General features: G+C 31.2%; 1 protein-coding gene, 1 non-coding gene and 1 pseudogene across 2 annotated transcripts; 2 read left to right on the top strand and 1 right to left on the bottom strand.

The window, feature by feature from the left end:
* The first annotated feature begins 11,072 nt into the window (after nucleotides 1-11,072).
* On the top strand, nucleotides 11,073-12,383 carry LOC123896305 (annotated as a pseudogene).
* An 803-nt stretch (nucleotides 12,384-13,186) lies between these two features.
* Nucleotides 13,187-13,259, bottom strand: TRNAF-GAA. The gene has a single exon. It is a non-coding gene; the product is annotated as a tRNA-Phe (tRNA).
* A 4,559-nt stretch (nucleotides 13,260-17,818) lies between these two features.
* On the top strand, nucleotides 17,819-24,311 carry LOC123899081 (protein PHOSPHATE STARVATION RESPONSE 1-like). The gene is made up of 6 exons (XM_045950138.1): nucleotides 17,819-18,126; nucleotides 18,384-18,460; nucleotides 18,648-18,684; nucleotides 20,445-20,541; nucleotides 21,511-21,652; nucleotides 24,045-24,311. Exons 1-6 carry the CDS (start codon nucleotides 17,847-17,849, stop codon nucleotides 24,165-24,167), a joined length of 756 nt encoding a protein of 251 aa, XP_045806094.1. The 5' UTR covers nucleotides 17,819-17,846; the 3' UTR covers nucleotides 24,168-24,311.
* Nucleotides 24,312-24,557: the final 246 nt, after the last annotated feature.

Here is a 24,557-nt window from a genome sequence, read left to right as displayed (position 1 = left end):
TATTTAATTATCTATTTGTAATGAAAACTTAATATTTTGAAAATATTCTTCGTTCAAAGTAATTGATGGAGGCTAGCAATGAAAAAGTTATAAAAAAAAATCAAAAAGAAAAGTAAAAATTAGAGTGCGGTGAGCGTGGATCAAACACGCTACCTTTAGATCTTCTGTCTGACGCTTTCCCAACTGAGCTATCCCCACATAATATTATATTAATGGAAGCGTTCAAAATGTACTTTTGTTTCGCGTTGTTACTTCAACACAACAATTTATTTATTTATTTTTTGAACGAACACAACAATTTCATATAGAGTTGTGTTCTTTGTATATTTAATTTTTTTTGTCAGGTTTTACTTATCTCACAGCCGAACTTTAGACTATTAGGGTCCCTTTTTCCTAGGAACCAGATAGTTATAAAACAAAAAAAAAATTGGCTGAAATGCAGTTTTACCCCCCCCATTTTGAAAAAATCGGAATTTTACCCCTCTATTTCACTAAAACGATAATTAATCTCTCTATGTAACTCCAAATTTAGTGGAGTTTGATTCTGTGGAAAGCTAACTCGATTACGATCATTTTGGTACCAGTTTGGTGAATTATTGATCAAAATTGAGTTATGTACGAAGCTTTGAAGTTGAGGCTCAGAAGCAAACTGTTACCTCAATTTTGGTAACTCAATTTTGATCAATAATTCACAAAACTGGTACCAAAATGACCGTAATCGAGTTAAATTTCCACCAAATCAAACTCCACTAAATTTGGAGTTACAAAGAGAAATTAATTACCGTTTTAGTGAAATAAGAGGGATAAAATTCCGATTTTTTCAAAATTAAATAAGGAGGTAAAATTGCATTAAAGCCAATAAAATTTGAAACCGTATTCCACACAAATTGTATATACTTTTTTCACGTTGTATAAATATAAATTGTAGACAACCCTTTTGTTCTAATATACAAAGTACCCATTTTTAAAGGACTAGCAATATTCTGGTTGATAAGATGTGTTAGATTTGTTTACTCCCACTAACCTATGTGATTATCAGACAATAGACATGAATGATCACAAGAGACGAGAGGCACAACAAGGACCTTTTTTTTTTAGTTTGAATAAAATTAAAATTGGAGAGTGTGTAAATCTAAATAGCCAGTTACCTGGAATGTTTTAAAACAATTTAACTACAAGGACCAATAGTTTAAAAAGTGTTTTAAGAGTGTGTAAAAGATGGTGTCTATAGCATTGCTCTTTCTTCAATTAAGCTAAGGTATTGTTTGGTTCAGCTGAAATTGGGAGGAAAGAAAGGTATAGGAAGGAAAACACAAATTCCAACACATTTTCCTTTGTTTGGATGTAGCAAGAAAGTGGAAGAAAAAAGATTCTACACATGGGACCCGCAAAAAAACCATCCCTCACAATTTGGGAAGAAAGTTCAATGATCGATGTGTTTTGTTGTGATTTCCAATATTGCCCTTATTAAATTTGCTTGCATTGCATGTGTTGCATTTTGAATTTTTTTTGCTTTTGACATGTGTTCTTTTTTATTTTACATTAATTGACCCAAGCTATGACTAATATATTATCATATATTAAAATATATACATTATATTAATATATTATATTTAAAAATACATTTGTGATTTGTTGAAGCACACATATCTATATATTTTATATATCAAAGGGTATTTATGTCATTTGATTAGTTACATATCTTTCTTTCCTCTCCCTTTCTTTTCACTTTCACTTCTACCAAACAACAATATAATCATTTCACTTTCCACTTACTTTCTTCTCACTTTCTTTCCTTAAACATTCTTTCCATCTACTTTCTTTCCTTCGACTTTCTCTTATCATCCAAACAAAGCCTAAGTATACGATAATTTTTAGATGCAGGAAGTATACAAGTAATTCCATATTTATATTATGGTTATTTTTACGGACAAAGCCTCAGAAGAACAAAATTATGAAACTACACTACATTTTTTATCAAAATATGTCATCAAATTAAAGAATTTTGGCTGAGACTAAAATTGGGTGGCCAATCAACGCTTTGATTGTCTTTACGCCAAGTGTGGTTAAAACAAACCTGCCACTGCAAATTTATGAGATCATGAATTCAAAAAATTAGGATAAGGGTCTTTCTGTTGAGCTTACAACTCTGTCACCATATCGATTAGAAGCTTATGCACTTTCAACAATAAGCTGACCAAAACCTTTACTTTTTGCAAGTTACATTCGTTGGAAATTAACATATTTACATAATGGAGAATATCATTAACTGCGTACCTTCATATTCATGGAAGAGGGATGATGAGAGGCATGACTATCCTCATTCCATTTAGTGGATTCATTATTTTCACCTTATGTCAATTATTTGATGGGATGACAATTATATAGCTAAATGGTTGAAGGTAAAGACTTGTCATTGGACCTAAATGAATGGTCTAACCCATCACAGTCCACTTAGACACAAAAGCTCAGGAAATAATTAATTAATAAGTCCTTATTAACAATAGACCATAATTTATATTAATAATTGATTATTGTCAATCCATGTATAATTGATTAATTAAATAATTAATCCATCAACATTCCTATATACATGCCCTACATTTTAGCATGGAGGGCATCACAATCTCTAATCTTTTGCAAAAATCCCATCAGCCAACGTCCATCTGAGTCTCGCAACAATTCACCACAACCCACAAGATCCATTGACTCCTTATAAGCTCCGACACAGTTAAGTTTAACCTAATAGTCTTGAGGTCACTTTCAACTGATATAAACGGTCTCTTGTTGCATATACCAATCTTTATTTGCATAAATTATTTTGTATAAGCTCAAAAATAAGCTAATCAAAACAGACCCTTAATATAAAATGCACAAGTTTCAAAATAAACTTATTAATTCGATGTAAAAATTTCCGCAAGATAGAAAAATCTTATTTATAATCACAATATATATGTGAGAAATGTCTTATTACTCTATAGTTTGTCGGTTATAGTTTTCTTTCTTTATTTTTTCCTGAAAAAAAATCATATTTTTTCTCAAAATAATTACATTTATATATTTTCATATGAGTTAAGACAAACCTAGTAATCTACTCTCATTCTCCACGCGATCCTTCCTTATACTACCGCACCCTTGTTTTCTGCTAATTCTTCCAAGGGAATATTCCCTAATTTGAAACCGACTGAAATATGATTCTAAACCATATTTGGTTTCAGTTGAAAAAGCAGTTTGTCATTTTCCACATAAACTTCCATGCTAGTGATGCCACCAATCTCAAGTTGCTTAATTACACTTAACTCACCAATCGTAACTTCCAAACGAGGTGTAAGCTTGAGAGGAATCTCAGACATGCGAATATGTCTACGTGGCATTACATGTTTTCATCTCATTGGCTGTTCAATTAACTTGACCAGAGTATAAACCCCTGGGTTAGATTTGAGGCGTAATACCTCTCTGTTGGAATCACTTGATTTTTTAGATATGTTGAAAAAATAATTAGATACGCTATTATATTATAGACTATATAACCATATATATTATTTTTAATGAATAAAAAAAAATCATTTTTTTGCTTATATATAAAATTAAATGGAGTATTTTTAATTCGGATTTTAGGTTCAAATTCTTCTGATATCGGTTCATGAGTTGGTTCATACTATTAAGAAGTCTCTTATCAAATGTGAGTTGGTATGAAAAAGAGTTTATAAGTAAGAGACAAGCATCACCTTATAAGAAATTGGATCCTCGGCAGCGAACATCACTACTGCCAACCTGCTGCAATACAATAGCCGCATGATTAATTATATCATATTGGATGAGAAACACCGAAACAATATGGTAAGTAATATTGGATGAGAAACAAATGAGAAAGTCGCGTGCCACTTTGTTTTTGATCCAATAATATTTATGGATTTTACCTCAACATAAACTCTCTATCATTATTGAGTAAAAAAAAAAAACTCTATCATTATTAGCATTATTTTCTTTTTCAAATTAATAAAATTATTTAGTATTCCAAAAAAAAAATTAAAATTATTTTTAAAAAAATAGGTTTTTTTTTGTACATAAGTTTGCATAATAGAACAGACAGACGCGGAACGCGCCATGTCTGGTCGCTAGTAATTGATAAATTTTTGGTCTTTAAATATTTTTTGTCACACTACTTTTAGTATTTGTTTTATGTACTGTTTGACCCGACTTTTTTTAATTGTAGAAGCTATTTTAACAATAAAACAAAAAATAATAGCTTTAAAACTAAAATTAAAGTTGTTTGGTAAATCTTACTTTTTTTATAACAAAAAATTAAAAGTTGTTTTTTTATTTATTATTATAATAGGGTTAAAATATATGTTTAATAAAATATTATAATTTTTCTTAAAATATAGAAGCTGATTGTTTCTTACTAGAATTTTTAGAAATTGTTATTTGGCCTAACTTCTTAGAAAAAATAAGAGGAAAAAAATTAAGTCAAACGGTACCTTAAAATCAATTCATATGTATCTTCAAAATTTTGAGTTATTTTATTATAAAAAAAATTGAGTTATTTTTTACCAATCGTATTTAATACATTATAAAACTTTCTTTCACAAAAGTTTTTTTTGTTTATACATGCTTTGATTTTAAATTAGAATTTGTTTTTTATTTTTAAGTCATTATAATATTAATTAGTACAAGGCGTTCTATGTACATATATTTTGTTTGGCTTCAAGAAGCTTTTCATTATTGTTTCAGGGTTTCTCATCCAATATGATATAATTAATCATGCGGCTATTGTATTGCAGCATGCTGGCAGCAGTGATGTTCGCTGCCGAGGATCCATATCGCACCTTATAAGCTGGTTTTGTATGGTTGAGTTAGACCAAACTCTCAATTCTAAAATGATATTAGAGTCTTTTCAAGATTCGTTAGACCACCCACCATAGTTATATCAACGTACCAAGCCCAATAGTATTGGGCTTGAGGAGAAGTATTAAGAAGTCTCAAATCAAATATCAATTGATATATTTATCGTACTTGGATTTTTTTTTTATTTGTAATAGTTTTTTAGACTTACAATTTTTTATGAGTCAGCATGTCTTAATTCTGGTAATTTGCGATGCATGATTAAATTTGAGTCACTTTAAAAATAAAAAAAATCAACTAAGGTGTTTGTTTTAGAGACTCAAAAATTGTGTTTTGTTGTTGTATATGTGAGTTCAACACTAATATCTTTAATTATTTATTATAAATAATTATGAAAATTTATATTTTGAAAATACTAGTCGAGGCAAATTGAAGAACATCTTATATGCTAATATTTATTTTTATATATTAATAAAAACTTACAATCAAAATAAATCTAATCTATATAAGAAAGTTAATTGTTCGGAAAAAACTCTCAATTACCCTTACTTAAAATGCTGCCATGTGTGCAAAAGTAAGGACAATTGGTGCCCACAAAATTGATAACTAAACTAAAAATACACTACTAACCAAGCCATCTAAGCCATATGACATTTTGTGAATAGAAAGGAAATATATCATTGAGATTGAACCAAACCATATAAGCCATGTGACATTTTGTGAGTATAAAAGAAATGTATCGGTGAGATTGGACCAAACCATCTAAGCCAGCCACATGAAAAAGACCATTCAAGTTACAAATAAACCATGTGACAATGACATCATTGGTTTTGACTCTTTTTCATTCTTCCAATTTTGGTTCCCAATGTATGACACCAAATTTCAAATTCAATTTTTTCACTCTCTTCACTTATTCAAAATTCTATTATATCTTCTACACAAATTTTCATATCATATTCTCTTTCCTCACATCTTCTTTCTTTGTATTCATTCTTTCTCTACCCATGTTAAACTACATTTTTTTCTAATAGTTTAATTATGTAATTTAAAGATTTTTTTTTTCTATCTAACAAACAACAACATGAAGAACTTCATCACAGCCAAATTACATCAAGATCACGCGGTATGCAAAAAAACTTTTATAATTCTTTTTCAAATTAACATCCAAACAGTAAACATAAATGATATACAAGATCTTTTGAATAAAAAATATACCAGAACAAAATAAATAAATCAAATTAACCCAAAAAAACACAAAAATAGTAGTTATAAACACTTCCAACAAAATTTATTCATCAAAATTGTAATTTATAAAATAATATAAAGATCTAAAAAAATCCAAATTGAAAGATGTGAGTTTATGATAAAATATTGAAAGAAGAAGTTGGAAAAATGAAAGGAAGGAGCGGCTGTTCATAAAATGGAAGAGGAAAAAAGAATAAATTTAGGGTTTGAGATAGACTAATGATAAGAGGTTTGAGCTGAGTCAAGTTATTTGGGCATGGACTAAAAAAATATGAGTTTGAATTTTGGTAAAACAAAAATGACATTGGATAAATGAAAAAAAAAAGTCAATATTTTTTTTTATTTACAAATATAGACCGTAAAACAAATATGTTAAATATTTTTTAAAACCGACCATTCTTACTAATATAAATTTTAACCATCATATATGAGACAAATTATCACCGATAAAAATTTTAAAATAATTATTATATGTGTGACAAGTTCTTACTAATAAAAATTTCAGAAAAACTATTTTACACGGGGTAAATTTTAACTAATATATAAATTTTAACTATCATATACGGGACAAATTATCACTGATAAAAATTTCAAATAATTATCATATGTGAGACAAGTTCTAACTAATAAAAATTTCAAAAAAACTATTTTACACAGGGTTAATTCTAATATATAAATTTTAACTATCATATACGGGATAAATTTTAACTGATAAAAAATTCAAAATAATTATCATATGTAACACAAGTTTTTACTAATAAAAATTTCAAAAAAAACTATTTTACACTGGGTTAATTCTAACTCATATATAAATTTTAACTATCATATACGAGATAAATTTCACTGATAAAAAATTCAAAATAATTATCATATGTGACACAAGTTCTTACTAATAAAAATTTCAAAACATACACGGGGTAACTTCTAACTGTTACATAAATTTTAACTATCATATACGGGACAAACTATTACTGATTAAAAATGCAAAATAATTATCATATGCGAGACAAGTATTTGCTAATAAAAATTTTAAAAATAACTATTTTCCACCGGATAAATTCTAACTGGTATATAAATATGTTCTATGTAATTGTTTCTTTCAATTTAAATATTTATAATTGCAACAATTACTTTGAATTTAAAAATCTATAATAATTATTTTGAATTTTTTATCAGTGAAAATTTATCCCGTATATGATAGTTAAAATTTATATATATATGAGTTAGAATTAACCCCGTGTAAAATAGTTTTTTTTTGAAATTTTTATTAGTAAGAATTTGTGTTCCACTTAAAAAATTCAAAATAATTATCATAGTTTTTTTTTTATATGAAGATTTTTTTTAGATCTTGTTTTTTATTCCTTCTTTTTAAATATTTTTTGAGAAGATGTATTTTTTTTTAAATCTTTTTTTGAGAATTTTTTTTTTTTAAAATAATAGGTTGGAAAAGATTCAATTGAATGTCACATAAGCAAACTCTCTAATTAAATGACACCTAAGAAATTTCTATGAGAATGCACGAGAGAGCTCCGTGAAAATCTCGCTATAATAATAATAATAATAATAATAATAATAATAGAGATATAGATAGAGAAGAGATATATAAATAGATTGCCATTAAATTTTTTGAGAGGATTTCATATGGAGATGTTTTATTTATTTTTCAAATCTCTTAAAGAAAATATCTGTCACTGATTTTGTTAAGAAAAATTTATGATTCTTTTTTTTATACATAATTAAATAAATAAATCTATTATTCTCTAATATATATAGTGATCCATGCATGTAGCTAATTTCACACTATCACTGCTACTTCTCTCCCTCTTCGCCGTTAACGTCTAAACGAGACCACCGTCACTAACCGCATCGGATGGCAGAAACTCAGAGAAACAGAAACCCCTGGCAGCGAAATCGATTGCAAAGCCCAGTTCCTGCCGCCATATCTCTGCTTCCCTCACCTTCTTGTTCTCTCCGACCGGCCGCCAATTCCATTCAACGTAATACGTGTTCAAGGTATTGCCAAACATACACACACACTATTTTATAAATTTATTAGATTTTTGGTATATAATCATTATCTTTAGAACTTATTATTTTACTTTCTTGTATCATACAGCAACAGAGTTGCACACATGATGGAAGAAGAGAGAAAACCTTGGCTTGTGTATTATTCAGGTAAAGTTCCAAATAAGCTAACCTTTTGCAGCATATCAGATCCAACCAAATCCTACTCTACAACGATTCCAAATGATTGGAGCAAATTATGGTTAAGGCTAGTTAGTTACTATACAACATGGTTGGTTTCTTTGGGAAAACAAGATAACAAATTATCTTAGTAACTTGTTTCTTTGGAACCCACTTAGCCTTAAGAAAATCATGCTCCCACCCCTAAATCACTGTTGCTATAGTTTTGGTAATTGCATTTTGTCATCCTCTCCAACTACAAGTGATGAAATATGCTCCATTTTTTTATTTTCATCAAATAGCCTTTCAATATTCTACTACCAACTTGGAGATAAACAATGGACTAAAGTGTTGTTCTGGACTAGACTAATGCTAGTCCACCTAGACCCTCACAGAGTCCACATGACTTGCCCAATCATCTCCATGTCAGCATGACACAACCTCTCAACCAAGATAGGGTAAAATTACTACTCTACCCACTATCTAAGGGTAATATCTTGGCAGTCCCTCTTAATGGGCCTTGGCTAATCCAGCCCACTAAGAGGACCTTTGGCCCAGAGCTGGGGGGCTATAAATACTCTCCCTCTTGGGAGAGCAAGGTAGACACTATTCATTATTGCAATTACTCTCTCTCTCTATCTTCTCTCTAGTATCTCTTTTGCTCTCTTCCCTTACTGACTTAGGCATCGGAGCACCTGCAGGTACAACCCCCCCTCCGTGGATCATCTGCTCGGACCTGCTGCCTACCACCTGCTCAACGGACTTCCAGCTGGCCTTCTACCTGTTCTGATCAACAGTTAAGATCAGTGGCGCCGACTGTGGGGAACTGAGTTCTCCCCTTCTTTATTTCGAGCAAGAAAACAAAGAACAAAACCAATCAATCACTTTTTCGTCATGGCCAGTTCATCTCATTTCAACAATGACGTTGAGGACGCTGCTCCTCCATCTTCTCCCCGTCTGTCTCCTGCTCTCATCACTGACCTCCAGGCCCTCCCCGAGTCAGACCCTAGAGACGGGCAGGAAACTTCCTGGACTTCTGAGGATGGTGACTTGGTCGTCTTGACTGAGAAGCAGACATGGAAGCGCCCCCAATCCGAGCAGGGCAAATCAGCAGAGACCGACTTGTCCGCTGCTTCAGTTACCAATGCTGAACTAGCAACACTCATTGCTGCCCTGAAACAAACCACCGAAGCTCTCCAAGGCCAGAATCGCCGAATGGACGAGCAGAATCTGAGACTAGATCGCTTGGAAAGGAATCAGCGACTCTCAAGGAACAACTCTCCCCCGAGGAGAACTCCTACTTCTCAATCCCCTCCTCGTCAGGAAACTGTCAGGCAACGACGACCTGCCCTTGAGAGGATTGAGCAGCCTGGCAAGAAAAGAGACCATGTCTCCCCTCCCCGCGAGGGTATATCTTCTCCAAATGTGAAAAAAGGAAAGATTGTGGACCGAACACCTCCTCGTCGTCATGCTCCCCAGGGACTCAGCTTGATGACCAAACAAGGGCAGCCCGTAAGCCGCAGCCATCACACTGACCAATTCTCCAGGAGTCCAACTCCTGATCGTGAGGGCTCACCTCCCCTAAACTCACAAGAGAGTGACGAGGAGGATCCCCGCTGCCCTTTATCTCACGACATCCTTCAAGCACCCGTTCCAAAGGGATGTGAGCGACCACCTCCTCTCCCAGCTTATGATGGACTTACTGACCCAGATGAACACATCGCATCAGTCAATGCTACCCTGAACTTCTTAAGGGTCAGCGGAGCAATTAGATGCAGAATCTTCCCAACCACGCTAAGAAAGGGAGCTATGGCCTGGTACCACAGCCTAGCTCCTCGCTCCGTTATCTCATGGATGGATCTAACCGACCAATTCTGCAGGCACTTCACTGCTTCCCGCAAGCAGCCAAAGACTGAGGCAGTCCTGGACGCCATCTTCCAAGCTGATAATGAATCTCTCCGCAGTTTCATAGAGAGGTTCAACAAGGAAGCCGTCCAGGTAGAAACAACTGATGACATGAAGAAATACCTGCTACAAAGGGGCCTTAGGCCAAACAGTGACTTTGCAAGAGCCGTGGGAATTGAAAAACCACGCACCTTTAGCGACCTCAACAGTGACCAGACCTCAACGGACTTCCAGCTGGCCTTCTACCTGTTCTGATCAACAGTTAAGATCAAGTGTGTTCTTATAAAGATACTGTGACGGCTTTACACATGAATGCCGAGGGTCTTGGCGGCCGCATCTATATCGATGGAAATGTTACCATTTTTCAAGAATCTTTTTACCGCAATGGTTGCTTGTATGCAGTAATGTCGACTCCGCTTAAATTATTTCTTGTAGTATTTGAAAACCTTAAACCTGGCTTTTCAATTTCAATAAATTGGACATCTCATGTCCGTATAACACTTCTACCACGTGATATTATTTTTGGTTTTGAGCAAATTATAAGCAAAGTGATTGTATTCGACAATGTACTATATCGAATAGAAGGTTTGCATGTGCGAGATAGGGTTGTTGCAGTTTATATTTACAAATTTGATTTTTTTCAAGAAGTGTGGGAAAAGGTGGAAAGCATCAGAGATAAAGTGTTCTTTATATCTTGTCATGACTCACCATTTGCTTTTAAAGACTCAGCATTTGCTTGTGAAGCAATCAATCCAGAAATTGAAGGAGGTCGCGTCTATATTGCCTTAAAGAACTGCAATTTTGTCTATATTTACAATATTGAAGACAAAAGTCTTGCAACTTCTCAACATTTCTCCAATTTATCAAAAACTCCGACTCACTCACTATGGTTCATGCCAGAAACAAGGTACGCATTTATTTCAAAAATATGTTAGTCATACTCATATATATATGTATGAGGATTGTTTTTAATTTGATTATGATTTTAAAATAGTGAATTGATATATATGTTTTATAGGATGCCTGGTCCGCTTAAAGAAGAATTAGGAAAAGCTCATCAAGTTAGACAAAGAGAAGGTATATCTGAAGTAGTTCATTCAAAGGATACAGAGGATAAAGCTCATAATGGACTGTCACTTCCTCGAGATGTGTTTGATGCGATTTCAAAATGTATAAACAATGTGCTTGATTATTTGAATTTTCGAGCTAGCAATAAACTCATTCGTCTAGTCGCACCACCGATTCAATGGAGATCATCTTCTTCAATGTCAATGTCAAGGTTTGATGATCTCTCGACGTGTCCTTTATTTGCATTCTCACAGAAGAATAAAGTCTTCACTTTTGTGCATCCGAAGCATGGTCTCGAGTACAAAAGCATCATAAAGTTTCCTCAAGATCTACATCCGTTATTCAATTTAGAAATTTGTTGTTCAAAAGATGGTTGGCTATTACTTGTGGGGTTTCAAGTAAATTATCAAGTTTTCTTCAACCCCTTTACAAAAGAAGTACTACCACTTCCATTCGGGAATAAACAAATATCGAATATCAGGGGTTTTGGCATGTCACATTCCCCAACCTCTAACGAATGTGTGACTGTCGAGTTGATTAAACTAAGTAAAATGGCCACGGAAGCATACGTACATCACCTTCAGGAAGGACAATGTCACCGTATCGAAATTGAAGACGGGCAATTTCCTCTCTTCAACACAAATCCTACATTTCATAATGGGTTATTTTATTATCTTAGCGTAACAGGAAAGTTAGCAGTTATAGAAGTAAAAGGAGAAAAAGTAAGTTGGAAAATACTTGAGAAGCCTCCTCAAGCTCTGCAGGTTCCATGTAGCGGCCACTTAAATAACTTTCTAGTTGAATGTGATGGCAATCTATTGGCAGTATTTGAGAGTCCTTTTGCAAAAGGAGTTAAAGTATTCAAGTTGAATGAGGATACAATGACATGGATGAAAGTTGAAAGCCTGGAAAATCATATGCTATTTGTTGGCAAAACATCATTTTCTGCAGTGGCAAACATTCTTGGAATGGAAAACAAAATCTATTTTAATAGATTTTATGGTGATAGTGTTGTGTTTTATTCTTTAGAAACAAACAACTATCACACATTCAAAAATGATGAAGTAGTGAATTTTGATCATGTAAGAGAACAATTGAATGGTAGCTGGATTCAGCCAAGATGGCACCAAATTTAAGCTGTTATCAAGTTATGAAAAGATCAAATTGTTCACAATTTTTTTATCACTATTTTAGCTTTTGTTGTTTTAAGAAAAAGTTTTAGTCTTCTAAATGTTGTCATGCTATTAATTTCCTATTTGTTTTCTCTTAGGTTGTTTCTTTTATTATCCTTTGGTTTATTAAAAAAACTATGTAATCATCTATTTTCTACACTACTTTTCAATTTTTTTAGCTTTGATTATTTCATTTTTCCCATTCATATTCTCCTCAATTATTTCTTTCCCTCTTGTTATTTTTTCTATTTATTTAATTTAATACTCTTCTGACTCTATGAGATGTGCTATATTAAAATTAGTTAATGCTACAATATTCTTCGATCATTAAAATTACTTTTAAAATTTCAAATTTATGGTACTGCACATAATTCTGTGCAGAAAATTACAAATTGATAAGCAAACGAGTTATCAACATACTAGTTAGTTATTATACACACATAATAAACATAAAATCCACATTATTATATATATCATCTCTCGATCAACAATCAGAGTTATAAAAATTGAAGAGTCGTGCTATGAATACGCCATTACTACTAGCTAAAAAACAAAAATTATCGGTAGAATTTGTAGAAACTAATTACACTAAAAATCCACAGTCTTATGTCTTATCGACATCATTTCTTTGGCTTCTCTTGGCTGTATGTTGGGCTGAATATTGTTTGAATAACGAGTCTATAAAGGGACCGCGTTCAAAGTAATTGATGGGGGCTTGCAATGAAAAAGTTAAACAAGAAAAAAAATTCGTAAAAAATTAACTAAATTGCGGTGAGCGTGGATCGAACACGCGACCTTCAGATCTTCAGTCTGACGCTCTCCCAACTGAGCTATCCCCGCATATTGTTTTTTTGATGGAAGCATTGTATATATAGTTATTCGTTCACGTTGTTACTTCAACACAACAATTTCATATAGAGTAGTGTTCTGTATTGCCGTATCTGAGGGGGGGCGAGGAAGATTCATTGACTCCTTATAAGCTCCGTCACGGTTAAGTTTAATTTAATATTCTCGAGGTCACTTCCAACAATATTCCAACAATATGCCAACCCATCAAATAAATATGCCCACATGTATCAATCCATATATATATATATATATATATATATATATATATATATATATATATATATATATATATATATATATACATCTTTTGCTCATAATGAAAAAGAATGTGAGTGAAAGACAAATAAACCACATGTATTTTGCAGTTGCTCATTTTTTTTTTTACAAGATGTGTTTCAATCCTCAATTATTAATTATGGGAGTTTATGAATTGAGATTTTATTTTATTTTCAAGAGTTTGTTTAACGTGTGCAATGATTAAAAGTAGTAAATTTTATTGAAAAATAATAATAATTTATTAAAATATTATACATTAAATATAAAATCCACAAATTTCAAACAAATTTATTATTTTTGAACTTCTTAACATTTGCAAATTTGTATATGATAAAAAAATCTATTTTATATTACAGTATTTTATGTGAGAAATGTCTAATTACTCTATATTTGATCGAGAGAAGAGTTTGTTATATTTGTTATAGTTGTATTTAACTTAAAATACCCTTTGTTTGGTACCAAAAAAAGAAAAAATACCCTTTGTTCTATCATAATTTTTGGAAAATGGAAACCTAAAAATGACAATTTTTTTTCCAAATATAACAATTATTACGAGACAGATGGAGTAAAATTGTTTTACCGATCAAACAAACCGAGAGAGTAATTAAATATGACTGAAATTTCTACTATTCACTAAATCATCATCACACATTGATGTATTCGATATGAAGGGGTTTACCCGTTTTCATATGAGTTGAGACAAACCTAGTAATCTACTCTAATTCTCCACGCGATCCTTCCTTATACTACCGCACCCTTGTTTTCTGCTAATTCTTCCAAGAGAATATTCCCTAATTTGAAACCGACTGAAATATGATTCTAAACCATATTTGGTTTCAGTTGAAAAAGCAGTTTGTCATTTTCCACATAAACTTCCATGCTAGTGATGCCACCAATCTCAAACTGCTTAATTACACTTAACTCACCAATGGTAACTTCCAAACGAGGTGTAAGCTTGAGAGGAATCTCAGACATGCGAATATGTCTACGTGGCATTACATGTTTTCATCTCATTGGCTGTTCAATTAACTTGACCAGAGTATAAACCCCTGGGTTAGATTTGAGGCGTAGTACTGATGGAATCACTTAATGTCCGAATTAATTTTCCTAATAATTTTTTTTTTAATTTTTTAGATATATTGAAAAAATGATGTATGTAGTCTATAATAATGCTGTATTGCTGTATCTAATTTATCAATAATGGTGTATGTAGTCTATAATAATGGTGTATGTAGTCCATAGCAATCAAGTCATTGGACTCAAGTGGTTAATGAGCTTCACCAAAAAGAACGAATTTTGGGAGAACTCGGGTTCGATTCCTGGGTGGAACAATTTCTTGGCCTGATTTTACTTACCTCGCGGCCGAACTCTCGACTATTAGGGCTCCTTTCCCCTAGGAACCAGAGCGTTTATAAAAATAAAATAACGGAGTATAATATTTGTTAATGAATAATTTTTTTTGCTGATGTGTCGAACTCATTAATGACGTGACAGTTTCCATGTTGGCAAAACATTTCCATGTCATTAATTTTTTTTTTAAAATCAAATATTTTAAAAGTATTAAAATAATAAAATAATTAATGATAATTAAAAAACAATAAAATAAACATCTTTACATTATATAATAATAACTAAAATAAAGCTCTTTACATTATTATATAAATAAAAAGCAGGAAATTACTCAAAGAAGTCAGAAAAGCAAACGCCGGTTCCCAAATCATGACACCCTAAGAAATCAGAAACACAAATAATCACGCTCGTGTTAATATCCTTCGTCTTTGTCCGCTTCCTCTCAATCGTTCATTGACTTTGTTCTCAATCGTTAATTTTTTTTTTTTGGTAATTTACTGATTTTTTATTATATATATGTATAGAGGTTAATTTTACTGTTTTTTAAAATTATTATTAATTAATTATTTTATTGTTTAATACTTTTAAAATATTTGATGTAAAAAAATTAAAGACATTGAAACGTTTTATCATCATGGACACTGTCACGTCAATAATAAGCTTGACACATTAGCAAAAATTTTACTAAATTGAGTTCGGGGACAAAAATTCAGAAAAATCTAAAATAGGGGATCAAAACTTCAGGTTTTTCAAAATAAGGGGATTAAAAAGTTGGCTTTTAAAATAGGGGATCAAAAGTTCAGATTTTTCAAAATAGGGGGATCAAAAAGTTGGCTTTTAAAATAAGGGGATCAAAAGTGCATTAAAGCAAAAAAAATAATCAATTTTTGCATATATAGACTAAATGGAGTATTTCTCTACCTATTCTAGGTTCAAATTCTTCCGATATCGGTTCATGAGCTGGTTCATACAGTTAAGAAGGACATAAAGAAGGAATTTGCGGCCTATAAATAGCTTTACATTTTCATTGTAAAGAAGGACATATAGAATAGGGGTTGACGATGGTGGCCGAAGTTATTGCCGGACATAAAGAAGCTATTTACAATGAAAATGTGAAGCTATTTATAGGCTGCAAAAAAATCTATTAAAAAATTGTCTCAACTTTAACTTCACAGCTTTTCAAATATAAAAATCTGGCTGTAGAGCTAAAACTAAGTGATTTTAAAATAGAGAAATTATTTTCCTGAATGAATTTAAATATAGGAACAAAATTGTTATCAAACTTAGAAAAGTACTGTAAAATATACTTTGCCATATTATATGAACCTGAAGATAGGAAGAACATTTATTTTGCATATGTAATGCATATTGGCTTGGCTTTATAACAAAGAGAGGGAATGCCGGAGTTATATTCATTGTTCCTTTCTTTGAAGACATTCAATTTTGCCTATGTCATTCTTTCTAATTTCACCATATTTTCCTGTATAACCCTGCAACTTTCTTATTATAATTTTCTTTAATTTTCATGTATTGCAGTTTTTACTGTTTGTGTGTACCTTTCAAATTTCATATCACTAACTAACTATATATATATATATATATATATATATATATATATATATATATATATATATATATATATATATATATTCAATTACATAGTACTCCTAAATTTTATTTCTTAAAAGAACCAACAATGTTATAGAATATTTTTTCAAAAACAATAAACATGTTATTTAAACTAAATCACGAATATCAGATAATCGAACCCGAATAAAAACAAATAACGAACATTTAAGATAGAATGGCCCGAAATAGTGGCACACGTAGCCGCGTATGGTCTAATCGTATATGTCAATATCCGTTGACTCTTAACTATTCTATCTTAAGTATCTTAAAAAACGCATTAACTAATGAATGAATTATAAGATTAATACATACTATTGACGCTAGTCTTTAAAGTCGTGTGTTGACTTAATTCGTTTTACATTGTTGCATTCTTATATCTGACGTTCGATTTGAACTTTAACTCATTGATTAAGCTCACATAACAATGTCGCATTCTCATATCTGGCGTTCGATTTGACTTTAACTCATTGATTATGCTTTCATAACATTGTCGTATTCTCATATCTTAACGTTTGATTTGACTTTAACTTATTGATTAAGCTCACATATAAGATTTGTACCATTACAATGAATTGATTACATTTAATTGATTGGGAGAAAAAAAATGAAAGCACAATATTTTTTTCATAATAATCAAGCATGCATTGTTTTTTGTTTCTCATAAAATTTACTCTGCTACTTGCGACATTGTCAGATATTAAACATATGACACCTCAATAAATTGTATATTTGTAACATTGGGACATCACATTATTTATGCAGAAGTTGTGGTTCGAATTCTAAACGTTTCACTTATTTACCTTTAAGGTGATATTTCTAACCATCAAATAACTTGAGAAACAAATTTTTTTTTGCCCTTTCCACTTAGTTGCAATCAAGTATGTATTATTTGGAAAAATATGGCTTATATAGTTATACGGCTGAGTTTATTACTAATATATGTACTGTATATGTTACCACTTCAACAGTATTCTTTTCCTTAAGAGACAAAGAATGTCTAGAAAAGACCCCAGGAATGTCTTTAAGAAAATGATATCACAAAGACTACTGCCCCTTTCAACTTTTTAACCTTTCATTTTCACCCAATCATGAATGTATTTTTGAACAATTTTTAATTTCAGAGTTTGCTTGTCAGAAAATTTCCTTTTATTCATCAAAACTCTTTAGGACTAATTTGACCCTTTAGGGTACAAAAAAGCTGCACTAAAAGACAAAAAATTCCTGCTGCACAACGTTACTTAGTATTTATTCTCTTTTGTTTCTTCATAAGACCACCTTCCCCTTCTCAATAAAAAGGGAGAAAAAAAAAAAACTAGTCTTACAATGAAGAGTAAAATTGAAAGTAGCACTCTCAAAGAATCTTCAACTCAAACTATGTCTTCATCATCCTCTTCTCTTGTTAGTGGAGTTGTCGATAATAACCCTTCATACCCATCTGAGGTACGAACTGTTCACCACCGTTTCAATTCTGGCCATTCAAATACGAGTTTTAGACCACCTGCAGTAAGACCTTATGTTCGATCAAGAATGCCTCGGCTTCGTTGGACACCAGATCTTCACCGCTGCTTTGCGCATGCAGTTGAAAGGCTTGGAGGAGAAGAAAGTAAGCTAGAATTGATTTGATACTATTTTTCAATTTTAATTTCTCTATATGTAATAATTTTAGGTGATTAATCATGTCTTCACAAATTTTTTGTTTTTTTTTTGTTACAATGTCTTCACAAAATAACCTAGTCTTTCAATTGCTAATTGACATAACATTTTGGTATATTATGAATAAAACATTGCTATGTTAATTAGACTAGAGAACATTCTTTTTGCACAATTGGTTTTAATTTACATTTATGTTTGAATTTACAGGGGCTACACCAAAGTTAATTTTACAACTAATGAATGTAAGGGGGATTACTATATCTCATGTCAAAAGCCACCTCCAGGTACAGTTTATTTTTATTTTTATTTTTTTATTATCATAATAAACCACTTATAAGGTCATCCTTTCCATCTCTTGTTTATTCCTTCATTCTGTTCTGTTTTTTTTTTATTAAGGTTTTTTTTTTCCTTCTAAATAAATAAAAATAATAATTTTGTACTTTAATTTTGAAATTTCAATATAATTGACAGATGTATAGAGGCATGAAACAGGAGCTGATGATTCAAGGTATAACATTAATCCTACACTAGTACACATATAGTATGAGTTACTTTTTTTTTGTTGACCAAAGTATGACTAACTTAATTTTTTTTTTGACTTCGAGTATGAGTTACTTTTTTCCAGTTTCATATATAAGTAAATTTTTTATATGAGATATTAATTCATTCAATAACTAATGTATCTGATATATAATATAGACTAGATACATTTGTTTTTGGATAAATCTATACGAGACAGGATAAAATACTTAATTAAAAGCATGTTATCATCATGACACGGAAACACATGTATATGCATGTTTGTAAATGGAAGAAATAGGTTGATAAAGAGTACATTAGACATATTGTTTGGTACAATAGAGGAAATTAGATCTGTGAACAAGGAAAAGATGATATCTATATTTATGTAGTGACATATTTTGTGAAGAAAGTATATAACCAAAACAAGAAATAGTGTACGTAAGCATAACTGGTTTATATTCTCTATTCCGTGACTAAGTTAAAGTAAAGAAAAGTAATGTCAAATATTCTTTCAGATTTTGTTCCTAGAAAAAACATCATTTTGTGTTAGACTACTGCTCGATTAACTTGGTTTGAACATCAAAACACTATGCTAGTACTAGTATGTATTTTTATTTTCACTTTTTTCTTTTTACAACCTACTTGAATTTTTAAAAATATGCATTAAAATTTTATAAAAAAATACATTAAAATACAAAATACCGTATTTAATATCAAAATTTTAACGTCAAAATATAATTTCTACTAAATTTTATTTTGAAGATTAATCGTTAGTTGATTCAATGGTGATTTGCGCTGGACTTGGTAGTGAAGACCATAATTCGATCCCCACAACTGCGATATGGAGAAGCTGAAACCATTTGATGTCAAAACTAACCTCCAAACCATTTGAAAGAGTTTCAATATTTTACTTTTCTGTACTAACTTGAACTTTTTACATCTAACGAGTTGCCAAAGAATCCCTAAAATATTTGGTCCATTAGACTATTCTCTAATCGGTTTTTTTTGGGTCAAGTAGTCTAATGACATGAGTCACACATTTAAATGTGGAGAATTGTTAAATTTAAAATTCGAATCTCAACCACTCCAATAATATTCCTAATAGCTACCATTTAAACAATACTCATGGAACCTATCCGGCGTTTATTTTACAACTTAAGGTTTTTTTTTTTGTTGTTACATCAACTTAAAGCTCTTTGTTTAGGCAGATATCCAATTTCATAATTTATACAGTTAAAATATTATTTTTATAAATAATGTAGTTATTAGTTAGACTTACCCATATATCACCAATCGTTAGTTGATTCAATGGTGATTGACGCTAAACTTGGTAGAGAGGACCGCAGTCAGACCTCTCGCAACTGCGATCGAGAGGGGGCTGAAATCACTTGATGTCAGAACTGTCCCCCGAACCAGATTTAACTGGTAGTAAAAAACAAAAAAAAGACTTACTCGATTTGACTGCATTTTTTCACTAAAATTATTTTATTTTTTCGGTGCATACAAATTATATATATATATATATATATATATATATAATTTTGAAACTATAATTGCTATATGCACCATCAATAGATTTTTTTTTACTTCACCAATATAATTTTTTAAAACATATACGATTAGATGAATGCATAAAAAAGAATTCCTATGATAGACTAACAATGCATAATTTCTTTACGAAATTGAAATTGTAATCTAATGATTAATGATTTGATAAGTATATCTATTGTAATTTATATTTATCAGAAGCAAGGAAGAATGATATGGCAGCAGGTTTATTAGCTTCAACAAACTCCTCCTCAGCCCTTGTTCCAAGCTGCCAACAGAGTCCTGGCCAAACACAGTAATTCTTTGAAAATTCTTTTTGTTGTTCATCTTTTTCCTTTTTTATTTGATTATAATTCATTGAACTTTATGTTTTGCTTAATTATAATTTTTTTTTTTGATATATATGTTTTGCTTATAATTATACTTATTCATTCCGTCTTCCGTCTCAAATTATAAAATAATTTTTTTTACACTTATTAAGAAAAACTAAATTATACTGTAATAATTTGAAGTTTTTTTTCGAAGCAAATTGCATGGGTGCAAAATTAATTTTTATTGGTTATGAGTAGTTATGAAAAAAGATAAAAGTGAGTTCTTTTTTTAGTTTTAGTTATAAATATTCAATTTTCTTTTATAATTTAGGAAAAAATAGGTTTTTTTCACTTTTATTTTTTTGATGCATAAGAAAAACTAAACAAGGCAGAAAAGAAAAAGAGACAAACTACGCCATAAAAAAGAAGGTAATTCTCATGGAATCCATAACTATTATCCTCCTTAATGAATGATGAAAAGACAAAAGCCAAAGGATATAATCAATTTGTAGGGTGATTTGTAGGGGCCCTTCCTTGATCAATTTTAATGCCAATTGACAATTAGATTCACATGTCAAGGTAACCATGACTCCAAGCCTTCTCAAGACTGTAGAAGATAGTTTGGGTTGCAATATCACATCTGTCTAAAAAATTCAATAACCAATTATCATTAGTGTCACGAATTAAATCTTCAAAATCATATTGTCTTGGATTACCAAGAGAGCGTCAACATTTAATTTAATCGCAAAATCTGATGAAGGTTTCCAAGAAACCAAACGTGGTTCCTTGTAATTGTGAACCGAACCAAATTAAAACTCCCAACAATATCTATACTATATATTTTCTCTTTTATTTTATTTTAAGACAGAGGGAATATATGTATATTTGTTTTTTGTTCTTCTCATTTTTACACAATGCTAATAATTTTATAATTGTTCTGTTAATTATTCTAGGAATTCTAGGAATGCTTGTGAGTCAGAGTCTTACAACGGAAATCAAGTCAATGAATCGGTTATTATTTGTAACGGTGATCATGAGCAGAAGATGCACACATACATCATCTTTGAGGGTATTCTCGGAAACCAGACTGTCCAAGTAATTTTTTCCTCTCAAACTCTATTTTTTCACATAATATGTTTGTATAAAATATTTATAGAAATGGACATTAATTAATTTTATAGTAAATGAAACTTTCTTTTTTTTTTTCTTTTCTAAAAGCAATTTTTCCTAACTTCTTTAGGATCCAAATACCACTTCTTTAGAGTAGGATGTGATTGGTTAAAAACCCACGGATGATTGAATTACTACTACGTTTTAGTGCACTCACTACAAGAAAACATCATTTTATTGACGGATTCAATCTTCATTTATTGGCGGTTTGAGCCCTCAATAAATTTCTGGCGGCCTAAGCCGCCAATAACTAGAAAAAAACCCTCAAAACATAAAAAATTAATATTTTATGGACTGTCTTAAAACATAGTGGCGGGGTATACCGTCTAAAATTTTGTGAAGGCCACAACCGCCATTAAATTAAATGAAAGTAACAATTTCTAGCGGTCTTGACCGTCAAAAACGTGTGAGCATTTACTTTTTTTCTTAAACAAGTATTTACTGACTGCCCAAGCTGCTACATCTCCATCAAATCTCCCTTTACTTTTACTTTCATTTTTCACAAAACCCTCACAAACTCTCCTTTCTCTCTCTAGCGTAAATCACCATCAAGCACCAACACCACATCTCCATCAAATCTTGTTTTTTTCTATAATGAAGAGAAGTTGGAAGCTAGAAATTAAAACTTGTGTGTTGGATCGAGATGCAGAGATCCAATTGACTCAACAATGGTGAAACCTTTCCATGGGACACATCAACATGCAGAGATCCAATTGAAACTCAAACTTTCATCCTTAAAAATTCAACCTTCATTAGTCCCTTCTATGGAAGAGTATTTGAGTTTACTGAATTTGAGAGATAGGTATGTGAGTTTATTGAATTTGAGTGATGAGTTTGTTTTAAATTTCGTTTTGATACTGTGAGAGATGGATTTACTTAGTTTTCTGGGTGGTTGGGAAACACAAGACAAGATGGAGTTTGAAGAAGAGGATGATTGAAGCATTAAAAATTCAACCTTCATTAGTCCCTTCAAAGTCCGACGAAGAAGGAGAAATTAAACTAGGAGAAATTAAACTGGATCTCATTTCCATTTTTTTTATTAAAAAAAATGACAATAAAAAAAAAAAGACTGAATGAAAATAAAGTAAAACAAGCATGTGATGAGTCAGTCAGTCCTTGAACCCAGCACTGCACACTGCACGAGTAAACCACTTAAATGAATAAATAAAGATAGTGGCGGTCTTAGCCGCCATAAAATTCATAGACAATTGTTAGGCAATTTTCTGACGGTTTTGCCCGTCAATAAATTTACCAACGAGTGTTTTATTGACATTTTTGGCCGCCAGCTGGTCGCCAATAAATAATGACTTTTTGGCGGTTTTTATCAGTTTTAGAGGGTTTTTGACCCTCAATAAATGATATTTTTCTTGTAGTGACTTAAGTTAGGGGTGGGTTTCAAGTCATGTGAGCATGGTTTAATCGATAGTGGGAACAATATTTCATATGTAGGGTCCGTGTTTTGAACTCCGGACGCTCAATTATTCACTTTAAGTGTAATTTTTTTTAACCATTATGCTAACTGACCAAAATAAATTAGGGGGTTTCAAGGCTTTTGTCAATAATTTTTTTGAATTATTTTTGGGTAGAATAATTATTTTAGGAAAAAAATTGGGTAAAATTGTAATTAGGGTATGTGAGTTAGCTCTAGTTATAGGAGTCAGTAGCGTCTCCAAGTTTTAAGGGGCTCTGTGCAAAATATAAAAGTGACCCTTTAATAAATTTTATTTTTTTTTAAATTTTTTTTGTTGATTTAAATTGTATATAATACAAAAAAAAATCACCCTTATTCTTATAAACATATAAATTACCAATATTAAATCAAATGGGACAAAGAATACAAAACAATTATCTTTGTATATAACGTCAAAAAGGAACATCATAATCTAAGATTAAATTTTATGCAAAGATTAAAATGGACTAGAACTATATTTACGAGTATAGATAACTAATCTATTGATACTTATATGATATTTTATGAACATTAACAATATATAACTATTACTTTAGGACTTAAAAATTAATCAATTAATATACATCTGATATTTTGTAGGTATAAATAATATATAACTAATATTACAGGACCTCAAAATTTTGAGTTGAGGCCTCAAAATTTTGAGGCCCAATGCCGTCGCACATGCCACATGTGTGCAGGCCGCCTCTGAGTTTATGTTTTGGAGGCTTATGTAAGTAGTGACTCTCTTGCATTAGAAATATTTTGGCTCCCCAAACATATGGGTAGGGGCCAAGTTTTAAAGGCATGTACAAATTGACAACTACTCCTACATGAGAAAATAATTCATTCTACTTTTCTTTTTAGGCCAACAAAAGGAACCAAGCTAGAGAGGATAAGAGAGTGAATGAAGAAGACACATTGTCCCTCTCAACAAGCTCAAAAGGTTCAAACACAAATGATGTCTCTCTTGAGCTCAAGCTCAATTGAAATCATGTTTTATGCACAACATAGAAACATGTATTTTTATCCTTTTTTTGAAGTTTATATTTGGTCGTAGAACTTTGATGCAAAAGGTGCATAACTAATTGGAAGAATTTTTTAACACCAATGTTGGTTTTGTTTATTTATCATAAGTACTATATATATCAATCTGAATTAGAAACATAACCGTAGTTGTATTGTATTTTGTTTTCATGCAATTTGCTGAAGTGACTCAAATCTGATGACATATCAACTGACTAAAATCTACGTAAGCTAACATATCAAATTTCATAGGGTAATGACACAAATACCCTTCGAGATCTTGAGTTCGATCCCGAACTTCATTGTAAACTAAAGAATATGTATTTGAAATTCTAACATTTAGAATATATTTAA

Source organism: Trifolium pratense, linkage group LG7, assembly GCF_020283565.1.
Source record: "Trifolium pratense cultivar HEN17-A07 linkage group LG7, ARS_RC_1.1, whole genome shotgun sequence".
NCBI lineage: Eukaryota > Viridiplantae > Streptophyta > Magnoliopsida > Fabales > Fabaceae > Trifolium > Trifolium pratense.
This window is presented reverse-complemented; position numbering and strand designations above follow the sequence as displayed.

What these genes read in the sequence shown, in the direction of transcription:
- LOC123899081 (XM_045950138.1), top strand. Translation starts at nt 17,847, where the DNA reads ATGAAGAGTAAAATTGAAAGTAGCACTCTCAAAGAATCTTCAACTCAA. An exon ending in AAGGCTTGGAGGAGAAGAAA is followed by an intron (nt 18,127 to 18,383) that starts GTAAGCTAGAAT and finishes TTGAATTTACAG; the next exon opens with GGGCTACACCAAAGTTAATT. An exon ending in CAGAGTCCTGGCCAAACACA is followed by an intron (nt 20,542 to 21,510) that starts GTAATTCTTTGA and finishes TAATTATTCTAG; the next exon opens with GAATTCTAGGAATGCTTGTG.